Source organism: Mus pahari, chromosome 5, assembly GCF_900095145.1.
Source record: "Mus pahari chromosome 5, PAHARI_EIJ_v1.1, whole genome shotgun sequence".
In the NCBI taxonomy this organism is placed as follows: Eukaryota; Metazoa; Chordata; class Mammalia; order Rodentia; family Muridae; genus Mus; species Mus pahari.
Window position 1 is genome coordinate 129,396,636 of NC_034594.1, and position 11,539 is coordinate 129,408,174.

At 45.7% G+C, this 11,539-nt stretch overlaps 1 protein-coding gene across 1 annotated transcript in view; it reads right to left on the reverse strand.

Annotated features, from left to right (window-relative positions):
• Positions 1-11,176, reverse strand: part of Soat1 (sterol O-acyltransferase 1) — a 43,146-nt gene extending 31,970 nt beyond the window's left edge. The window contains exons 1-2 of the mRNA XM_021198028.2: positions 11,066-11,176; positions 3,966-4,083 (exon numbers count right to left, since the gene is read on the reverse strand). Of these exons, the coding sequence (XP_021053687.1) occupies positions 3,966-4,053 (88 nt within the window). The 5' untranslated portion in view covers positions 4,054-4,083; positions 11,066-11,176. The remainder of the gene's footprint in view (positions 1-3,965; positions 4,084-11,065) is intronic.
• Positions 11,177-11,539: the final 363 nt, after the last annotated feature.

Here is an 11,539-nt window from a genome sequence, read left to right on the forward strand (position 1 = left end):
TGTGTGTGTGTGTGTGTATGGTGTGTGTGTGTGGTGTGTGTGGTGGTGGTTTTCTGACAAGGTCTCAGTTATCTGAGGGTAACCTCAAACTTGCTATGTAAATGAAACTAGCATTGACCTGCTGGCTCCCCTGCACTCACAGATGCACATACCCCTATACACAAAAATAAATAAATAAAAATAAATCTTTAAAAAATATACCCCAGCACAATTAAAAACTTCAGTAAAAGTTGCTTGACAGAGAGAATATATCCCTTGAAGAGACATTTCTAACAAAAATGTTCAGACAGCCAGGCACTTTGATCCCAGTGTCTGGAGGGCAGAGGCAGGCGGCTCCACAGGGCTCTACCCAGAATTCTAGGACAGCCAGGGCTGCTGAGAAACCTTGTCTCAGAAAAACCAAGAAAGGCCATTCAAATATCACCAGACCAGGCCAAAGGACATAAACTCCTTTCCTTGATATAAATCCACAATTTTCTGACAATCTCAAAACACAAGACTGTGAAGTTTATTCACAGTAAAAGCAGGCAGGCCTGCAGTCCCTGAGCGACCTCATGGCCGTGGCTTTACTTATCAGGTTGTAACCGTACCCAAGCACCTCAGAAAACCCGTGGTCTCATTTACTGGGAAAGAGGAGGGGAGAAGTGGCCGAGAAACTCTCTGAAGATCATCACCACCACCGAGATCACCGATAAGGATCCTAAGACACTCCCGGGAAGCCCACACTGCCTCAGGTATTTACCACCCTCTGCCTAAGCAGCTCTCTCCACTTTGAGCGTTTGTTTCTGAGACAGTCTCACTGTGTGACCCTGGCAGGCTCCCCTGTCCCTGCCACATATACATACAAGTATTTTGTTTTCTAGTGTTTTTTTTTAAATAATCTATTTATTCTTATTTTAGGTACATTGGTGTTTTGACAGAATATGTCTGCATTAGGGAATTGGATCCCCCTGGAACAGACAGGAGTTATAGACAGTTATGAGCTGCCACATGGGTGCTGGGAATTGAACCTGGGTCCTCTGAGAGAGCAGCCAGTGCTCTTAACGGCTAAGCCATCTCTCCAGACCCTAGATTTATTTTCTATGTATATGAATGCTTTGCCTGCATGCGTGTCTGTGTACTGTGTGCATGCTTGGTGCCTGAGGAAGTCTGAGAGTCAGACTCTCTAGAACTGGAATACAACCCATTAGTGGGCGCTGAGAGCGGCGGGCGATCTTAAGCACTAAGCCATCTCTACAGCCTCCCGACAATTACTCTCTTTTTTTGTCTGTTTTTGAGACATGGGCTCAATGTGGCTTCACAGAGACCCATATCTTCTGCCCCCTGAGGGCTGGGATTTAAAGGCATGTGTCACTATGCCTGTGGAATTTTATCGGTGAAATATAATGAAGTTAGGTGTCAAAGTTCTTCACAGCAGTGGTATCTGACCAAGAAAAAAAAAAAAAAAGCAATCAGTACCAATAGCAGGCTCTTTCAAGGTTCACACCTTGGAGCCTCCCTGCAGAGATTCTGACTCAGATCTCAAGCTGCTGTACTGAATAATTTCTTCATACAGAGGTGATTCTCATTCACACCCCGAAATGATTTGTGCCACACTAAAAGCTCAAGCTCGACATGGTGGTTCATACCCACGATCCCAGCGCCTGGAACGCAGAAGCAGGAGAACCAAAAGTTCAAGGCCAACTTTAACCACATAACTCCGCCCAGCCTGAGTTACAGCCTGCCTCAGAAAAAAAAAAGGAGGACGAGGGGAATCTAAATAAATAAAAGCTATTTTCTCACATTTTGGCTGTATATAAGCTGTATCTCAAATTTTAACCTATATATGAACCACCAAGGACACTATGAATTAAATGAAATTGTTATTCAACACATGCTGGTCTGGCTCTTCAGCCACACTGACAGGCCTTCAAAGCCCTTACAATGGAAAGGTCACAGTTTACTCATCTGGATTCCACAAAACATTAAAGTGGAGAAACACTTGATTTACTGATCGGCATTACATTAAAGTGGAGAAACACACCTTATTTACAGATCACCTGCATCAAAACCAGGAGAGTGACACACTGCTGGATCTAAGCTAAACAACGTAATTTTTTAACAGCTGTATTAAAACCTAGAATGCTTACACCCACGGCTGGGAAATCTAGCCCAGTAGAATGTTTGCCTAGCAAGCAGGACGCCCTGCATGAAATCTGGGCTTGGTGCCGAATGCCTCTAATCCCTACACTTGGGAGGCTGAAGCAGCGATAGAGAAGAACCCTCTTGGCAAAACAAAACAGCTTTTCGAAAAGCAAAATATAAAGAGAACAATAATATGTGATAATGATGACAGATTTCAGTAATACTTTCTCAGTGTCTAAGAAGTATTAACATTTAAAAAAAGTGGAAAATTAATGTGTGAGAATGCAGGCAAAGGACACAACTCAGACAACAGCAAAACCAGGAGTAACAGAGGGAAGGACAGGGGCCGCCTCTTTCCCCCTTTGCCTAAACTTCACTTCCTAGAGCACATTAGAACGCAACCACGTGCAATATGTCATAAATAGCTGACTGAGAGTCTGTCAATAAACCTCATTATACCAACTAAAGGGGCTCCTTCACAGTCCTGGTGCAATCTGGCTGCTGATGCTTAAAGTAGGAAAGGTTGAAGAGAGCCTCTTTATGAAAGGAGTTCCGAGGACGCCAAAGACAACTCAGAAAATCCCTTGCCTATTTGTTAACCAAACAAGTCTCGAGTTTCAAATCTCTACTGAAAGCAAAACTATACAAATGCCATTGCAAAAGATAAATATCCTGATGCAACAGACGGTGGGTGTCACAGGGTTGCAACTCCAAATCTTGCACTCTTATCCACAAGCCTCAACCTTAGCAAGAGCTATTTTACACTCTTTGTGTATTAAGCAAAAACTAAACGCCCCAATTTTTCCCTCTCCTGAGATTTATACCACAGTTCAGACCCTGCTCCCTACTCAATTTCATTCATTACATATAAGAATAATAAGTAACATTATGAGATTACACTTATCTATAGAAATTCAATTATGTGACTGTGATGTTTGTATGTGCTTGGCCCAGGGAGTGGCACTATTAGAAGGAGTAGCCTTGTTGGAGTAGGTGTGTCACTATGGGCATGGGCTTTAAGACCCTCATCCTAGCTGCCTGAAAGCCAGTCTTCTCCTAGTAGCCTTCAGATAAAGATGTAGAATGCCCAACTCCTCCTGTACCGATGCCTGCCTGCACACTGCCACCTTGAAAATAATATACTAAACCTGTAAGCCAGGCACAATTAAATGTTGTCTTTGTAGTCACCTTGGCCATGGTGTCTGTTCATAGCAATGAAACCTAAGTAAGATAATGCTGGTCTTTGTTTTGCTCTGGTTTGGGGAACAAACCCAGAGCATCAGTAAACTATATCCCAAACTGCATGATCTTGAGGGCTATGCCATTCATGTAACTTGAGGCTCTATAAATGCAAACACATATGTATTGATCATTTCTGTAATCGAGCATTCAGCAGGACATTTCAACAGTCACTGGTAGGCTGGGATGGCTGGATGAATGGGTAACATCTAAAACACAATAGAAATGTTTGTTGAATTTGTTTTTATTTATTTACTCTTATTTTTGGCACACAGAAGTTTTGTCTGCATATGTCTGTGTGCCAGATTCATGCAGTGCTCTCAGAGGCCAGATGAGGGCAGCAGATTCCCTGGAACTGGAGTTATAATTAACTACCACGTACATGAGTGCTGGGGTTCGAACTTGGGACCTCATCAAGACAACTGCTCTTAACCACTGAGCCATCTCTCCAGCTCATCACTAAATTAATTAATATGATCTTACTCACTACCAGATATACAAAAGCACCAAAATGAATTTGTAACAAATTACAAGCCCTGTCCTAAACCAGTGAACTTGCTCTCCAGTTCATTAATTTACCTCAGAAACATTAAAACCCTTACCATTTCTGTATGTGTCCAAGAAATTTTTCTGGGCTTCATCTTGCTCAGGATTCTCCCCAGATTTTGACAGTCGGTTTCTTAGTGACATCTTCTCTTCTCCCACTATCAATCAAGCTTCCTAGGAAAGAACAAGGACCAGGAATAAAGCTGCTGAATGTTCCCAACACGAAGGAGCGATTCATGGACAAGCTGTTTGTCCTGACTGATCAGTGCACAGGAAAACATCACTACACATCATAAGTGTGCCTAATAATTATGTGTCGAGTAAAAACTTGAGTGAAGTGGAGACTGAAGCTAGGGGTACAGCACTTACCCGATACACGTGGCTAACACCCTGGATCTGAACCATAGTGTCACAAAAAGATTAACTTAATTTAAAAATTAAGAGCTGGAAAACAAGTTCACTAAGTATTTGGCTAGTGAATTCTATATCACTACTATGTTTAAAAGAGGTAAAAACTAAAAATGATGTTGTCCTAATCAGTTTTAAGACTCTTTGAGTATAAGATACTGCAACGAGTTTGAAGAAGTTAGCCCCTATCAAATAGCTGGCTAGTTCCAAGGGCCCGCCTTTTAGACACAGCCCTACGCTCAAAGAAAAATTTCACTGAGCAAAGCATTGAGCAGATGAACCCTAAGATCAGCAGAAGAGCAGGCATGGCGGGCTTGGTGGGCCTGTGCCTTTAATCCCAGCAGATGTTTTTGTGTGTGAGTTTGAGGCTAGCCTGGTCTATCCTAAATTCCTGCTTCAAAACAACAAGAAAGAAAGAGGGGGAGGGGAGGGGAGGGGAGGGGAGGGGAGGGGAGAGGAGAGGAGAGGAGAGGAGAGGAGAGGAGAGGAGAGGAGAGGAGAAGAGAGGGAAAGGAATAGCAGAAGACAAAGATGTGTAATGAGACCAGACCTGAGTCCTAGCCAGAGGACCTCCATCTTTCACCAGCCACCATTTAACTGTTCTGCTGCAGGCCAGACTGTAGTACAATAGGCCATTTTCCCCGTGGCTCAAGTGTCCTCCAAGGCAGCAGATTGGGAAGGGCAATGGCGAAATGCGTACAAGGAACTTCCCTCCCTCGGTACACTTGGCTTCGCTTTACAGGGGCTGAGTCTGTAGTCAGCTGTAGTGTCCTATACTGTGATTGCCTGAGAGTTGCAAAGTGTGACCCTCAGTCACCTCTACTGCCTTAACAGTGGGCACTACCCACCCCCAAGCCAGGTTTCCTTAACTCTGTTGTAACTTCACAACAGATGCTGGGTAAGGAGGAGGGAATATTGGGCTATCTTTATTTAAGAGGAGCGAGCGTGAGTGACTCAGTCCTTGGGCTGCAGGTACTATTCCAGTTTGGAGGCAGGTGCTAACTTTACATCTCTTAGGAACAGTCACTCACGAAACCACACCCTAGAGCATGATTACCAAGTCAGTGGTAATAATGGCAAACATTTAAAGTTCTAAGAGAGGTTAGAAGGGTCATCGAGATAATGGTTTCAAGAGAAAAGGTATTTATTGATTGAGCCTTGAGGGATGAACACTGCATGTGTGAGAAAGAGTTAAAACAGAAACTCTTAACTGTTCTTATTGCTCTTCCAGACAACACATTTTGGTTCCCAGAATACCCCATGCTCCAGCTCCTGGCCCCCACCCCCATCAGGTAGCTCACAATGGCCTGCAACTGCAGCCCCAGGAGACCAGACACCCTATCCTGGCACCTATACACACTCAGCAAAAAGTCACACACATACAGAGAGAGAGAGAGAGAGAGAGAGAGAGAGAGAGAGAGAGAGAGAGAGAAGCCCAGACCCTGCTCTGTGCTGACCCTGTGGACAGCAGACTCCATTGGCCAGATTCTTCATCTTTTCAGTGGTAACTGAACTACAAGCTGTAAGGCTGAGAGCTGAGTCAGAGTCACAATTATTTGTGTCTGTGACAACAATGTCATGTGCGTTTCTCTTGTCAGTGATGACTGACAGAACGGAATGAAATCAACTGACACTTTTCAAAGATGGAATAAAAAGAAAAAGACACTCGACAAAGGCTAAGCTAAGGCAGACCCTCATCTCACATTCTAGGTGAAATTTAACCCGAAATGTATCCAAGACCTAAAACTGGGATTGGGGATCTGTGGATAAAGTGCTTCCTGTGCCAAGTAGAGGCCTGACTTCAGATCCCCGCTATGGGGGCTTCAGAGATGACTCAACAGGTAAGAGGACCAGCTGCTCTTAGAGAGGACCTGGGTTAAATCCCCAGCACCTACATGGTGACTTACAACCATCCATAACTATGGTTTGGGGCTCTAATGCCCTCTCTGACCCTGTGGGCTGGAAGCTTTCATACTACTCTCACATGCAAACAGGCAAAACACTCACGCATGAAATGAATTAATCTAAACACACACACACACACACACCTGCCCATGAGCAGAGGAGGAAGTTAGATACAATTTGGTCTTGGCTACTGATAAGAGATTTAAAAGCCATCCATGTAACAGTCTGAGAGGAAGCCACAGAGCATCCATTCATCCCACAGAAAAGATGAGAGCAGCGATGAGGAGCGAATGTGGAGATTCCTCTGAAGGAAGCTATGGCGCTCTGAACAAGTATGGCCCTCACAGAGGCTTGAATGCTTAACCCATAGGGAGGGCAATGTTAGGAGGTGTGGCCTTCTTGGAGGAAGTGCGTTGCTGTGGAGGCGGGCTTTTAAGGTCTCCTATGTCCAGCTACGTCCAGTGTGGTACAGTCTCCTGCTGCCTGCAGATCAAGAGGAAGAACTCTCAGCTCCCTCTCTAGCTCACTGCCAGGCTTCCCGCCATGATGATAACAGACTAAAACCTCTGAACCTGTTAGCCAGCCCCAGTTAAATGTTTTCCTTTATAAGTGTTGCCTTGGTCATGTGTGTGAGGCAATCCTCCCGGGTGCTAGGATCTTAGGTCGTGCACCATGGCACCCAGCTTGAACTACTGACATTCCATCCGTTTCCACCTTTGTCATCTCCCATAATAGGACTATAGTCATTCTCTGTACATGGTGGGTTTGGTTTTTATTTCCTTGAAGCTCTAAGTTTCTCTTATACAATCCAAGATAAATCCATTTGTCTCTGGAATGTGAGACACCCGATTCTCAAGTCTTCACGCATTCTTCCCTCCCTCCCTCCCTCCCTTCCTCCCCTCTCTCTCTCACACACACCTCTCCACTAACCTCTGTGGTAATCTCCCCATCACGCTATTCCCCTTTCCTCTTCTAGTCCTATTGATTTCCTTCTCCCTCTCAAACAACACTGGAATTACACTTGTTAGAAGGGAGCTCAGAGTGAACTTCAATAGCAGGTTCATCTGTCTGGCATGTGGGAGGACCTCGGTTCAGTCTCCAAGGTTTTTTTGGTTTTGTTTTTGTTTTGTTTTTTAAATGTTCTCAAAGAAGGACTTAATATTTATCTTGAGGAAGATCAACTCAGAACCAAAGAGACAGCTGCATCAAAGCAATGCAAGATCGGCAGTGCCAGCGACAGCGATGAGATGAGTTCAGGTGCAAAGCCGTAAGGCCTGAAGACTCACATGACACGTGTCTATGGGAAAAATAAATGAAGAGGGAAGAGATAAGGGAGATGAGATAAGTTTACAAATGATTAACTGGAGCAGTCTTTGAGATGGGTGGCTGGCTACACAGGAGGCCGTTGTTCACAGATCTCAAGTGAGTACGCCAACTCAGAAAGGCTAGGACTAGCATTATGCTAATTACAGGGAGGAGGAAAATTAGATAAGGCCAGGATTGTATGCCTGTAGGCCAGCCAAGGTATAAAAGGGCAGCTGAACACACACAGGTCTCCACTGCAGATAGGGATCTGCCATGCACCGCTGCACTGACAACTAAGGGGAAGGCACAAGTTCAGCAAGTTTCCGAGGTAGGCTAGTATTTACATAGCACTTGGTTAACGTGCTGAGCAGTAGATGCAAGCATATCATCGGATAATGATGAAGTGCTTTCCCCAGGCTTGTGGGGCATTTAAAACTTTTAACAGCAAAGAGACAAAAAGCAGAGAGATTAAAGGAGAAGAAAGAGCACATGATGCTGGGGATGGGGAAACGAGAGGATTCAGGGGATTCTCCAGGATCAGTACCATGGAAGAAGTCAAGTAAAGAACACACGAAGAACGGAGGTGTGTGACAGTTTTATTTATTTGCAAGGGTTTGTTGTTTGTTTGTTTGTTTTATAATAAGGCTTATTAAAAAAACAAGAAGGTGGAGCTTGGGACAGCTATTTCACAATGTGGCAATATGCTAAAGTGGGTGATTTACTAACTGCGTGTACCGTTGGTTTCAGGAAGAGCAAATGTATTGGAGTAGATTGCAAAATGTGTTGAGGAACTGAAAATGGATCATAGGACTGTTCTCACAAGAGGCCCAGCAGTAAAGGAAAATAAGGGCCATCCATAGTTTTGGACACCAGGGGAGGTGGGCTGCTAACTCACTTAACATTTGAAGGTCTTAGTTATTGTTGATTTTTCTGTCTGTTTGTTGGGGGTTTCTTTGTTGTTTGGTTTTTGAGACAAGGTTTCACTGTGTAGCCCTGGCTGCCCTAGAACTCAGATCCACCTACCTCTTCCTCAAAGTACTGGAATAATACGCCTGAGCCACCACACACATTTCCACTCCATTTGCAAGGATGTGGGTCTGTATAGCGGAACTGTCCTCCTTTTAGGTTACGCAGCTGACCAGAGGGACTGGCCAGCTGGCTTAGTGGGTAAAAATGCTTGCCACACAAGCACAACATCCCAAATTCAATTCCTGGAAGCCACATAAAGGTAAAGGGAGAAAACCAACTCCACCAAGCTGTCCTCTGACCTCCACCCTCACTACAGAGGCATATGTGTGCCATCCCTACCCGGGAGCTCCAATCACACATGCACACACAATAGTATTAAAATATACCACACTGATTAGACAAGAACGTAAGAAACCAATCTGTTCAGGGGAGTTGTGTAATGTTCTGCAGTAAGCATCTTAACTTGGACTCCAGAGGACAAAGAGAAAGAATTAGAGAAACAAATGAATCATGGCCCAAAGAAATAGCAACTTCAGCCTCCCGGCAGTTAATGAAGATTTCAAAAGAACTTATAAAGCTGTATCACAAATAAATACTGGATACCTATGGCAGGTGAGTAACTGCTACATCACCCTGAGGTTCAGCAGAGAAGAAAAACCACAGTGGATAGAGTGTACAGTCCAACCCTGAAGCAGTGGCACACACCTAGAATCCTAGCATTTGGGGGGTTGAGGCAGGAGAAGCAGGAGTTCAAGATCATTCTCAGCTACACAGTGTCAGAACAGCCTGGGCTACATGAGATCCTGCCAACAGAGAGAAGGGAGGGAGGGAGGGAGGGAGGGAGGGAAGAAATTAACAGTTCAAAGCATAATGTGTTCATTTTTAGGGGGGTGCTTTGGTTTGGTTTGGGGGTCTGGGAGAGGCTTTTGTAGGTTTTTTGGTTGGTTGGTTGGTTGGTTGGTCTGGTTTTTCAAGACAAGGTTTCTTCTCTGTATAGCCTGGCTGTCCTAGAACTCACCTGGCAACCCTACAACTTTTTCACGAAGCTAACAGAACAGGGTCAATTAACAAGACTGAAGAATCTGAGTACTTGGGCAAATTTTATATACATCTGAGTTTACTTACAAATGACTAAATATAACTAGTTATCCAACATGGGGGAAAAAAAATTCTAAGAGTCCTGTCTGACAAATGGAACTTCCATTGGAAACAGGCACTCACTCCTACGTTAATGCCTAAAGTTAATGGTTTTTCTCAAAGTAACTTCTTTGCCCCCGCCCCCCCCCCCCACTCTTATTTAGTTCTATTCCTGCAAGGTACTGGGCCAGACACTGAGAAGACACAGAAAAGATAGACTAACCTCATGAAATCCACTATAAAAAAAAGCATCTACTTACTACAGATATTAACTGCTGGTAAGGAGTGCTGTCAGACTGACCAGCGGCTCCCACCGGGAAGTGATCTTTGGTTTGAGGAATGCTTAGGGGTAGGCGGAAGAAGGGGAATAAGGCTCCGGGGGAAAATGGTCCAGGAGATAAGAAGCAGCTTTCCAGGCACAAGGAAGGAGAGCTAGAGCCTGGAGAACCCGCCCAGCCTTGAAGATAGCCAGGAGCTCAGGCGCCCAGCAGCTCTGTCTGAGTCCTGAAAGAACGTAAAACCCCTGACCAGTTCCAAGCACGTGACAAGCTAAGCCGTGTGCTCCTCCACGTTTACTGGGCTTACTCTTCACAGCATCAGAGCTCTTCACAAGCCCCACTCCCGTGCCGTCTGAACTGGCTTCTTAAAAAACCAAGTCATTTATATTTCCCAGTTGAAAGCAAACAAAGGAAAAATAAGTATTCAAGTTGGATTCTGCATTCTTGAAGAAGGCAAGAAGTTTTGGGGTGGGGGTGGGGGAAGGAACAGTGGCAACTACTTAAGTATTACAGTGACCAAGGAGTTTTATATAAAATGCCGAGACTGGAGCTTACAATAATTTCTCCCAAATAACCGCTGAATATATATATTGCCTAAGTTACATGTCTGTTAGCACTTAAGATCAAAGACAGACACTTAACCCGCCCCCTCCCCCCGCTACTTAAAAACAGAATGCGAGCTTGACGACAGGTTTCCCTGGCCCATAGTCTGGTGTCTGGTAATGCCATCTTTCCATATATATATATATATATATATATATATATCCCCGCCCACATCAGAAAAAAAAACTGATTTCCTGAGCGCATTTTTTGATGTCGCTTTTCAAAGAGTGCTATGACTTCTAATTCTCAACTTTCTTCACTACTGACTGGCTTGAGAGACGCCATATGATTCGGAGGGGACATCAAACCATCACTAATAATGAAAAGGCTGCCGGTCGTCGGATGCATCGGATGGCTGCGGGTAACTTTCCCGCTCTCCCCTCCAAACTCGGCGGGACCCTCCCCGGGCAGCAGGCAGCGTCCGGGCGGGACAGTATGGCCCAGGCCAGGCCCTCAGAGCCGGAGCGGCGCCGCCACCGCAGTCCCCTTCCTCTCGGGCTCAGGGTGGACCAGGTCAGGAAAGGAGGAGGGGAGCGGAAGCTTGAGGTTACCTGCGAGCCGAGGGCAGCTGCGGCGGTCTAGGCGGTAAGCTGGGCGGCCGCAGGAGGGTCGCAGCGTTAGGATGTCCCTTCGCCTGTCCGCAACGCCGCCAGCCGGGTTACGGAGGAAGATAAAGCGCAGGCCCCCACCCCCGTTCTCCGCCCCAACCTCCCAGCCCGCGGCTGCGTCACGCGCATCGCCCTGAGCTCCCGGATGCCATTGGTGGTCCTGCGGCACCCGGCAACGCCCACTGCCACGCCCCCTCCCAGCTCTAGGGTACCCGCTGGGCTTCTCCAGCTACCTGGCTTTCTGGCTCCACCCCAACTCTCCTCCAGTGTGGTGGCGAGGAGACCGAATCAACTTCCTGAGAGTTTGAAAAGGCAGCCTGCGAGATAGCATGGGACAAGGCGGGGTCTGATACTGACCGTTAAGGAATAAGACAAGCAGTGGCCAAAAACCTGTCAGAAGTTGCTTTGTGGTCTAAA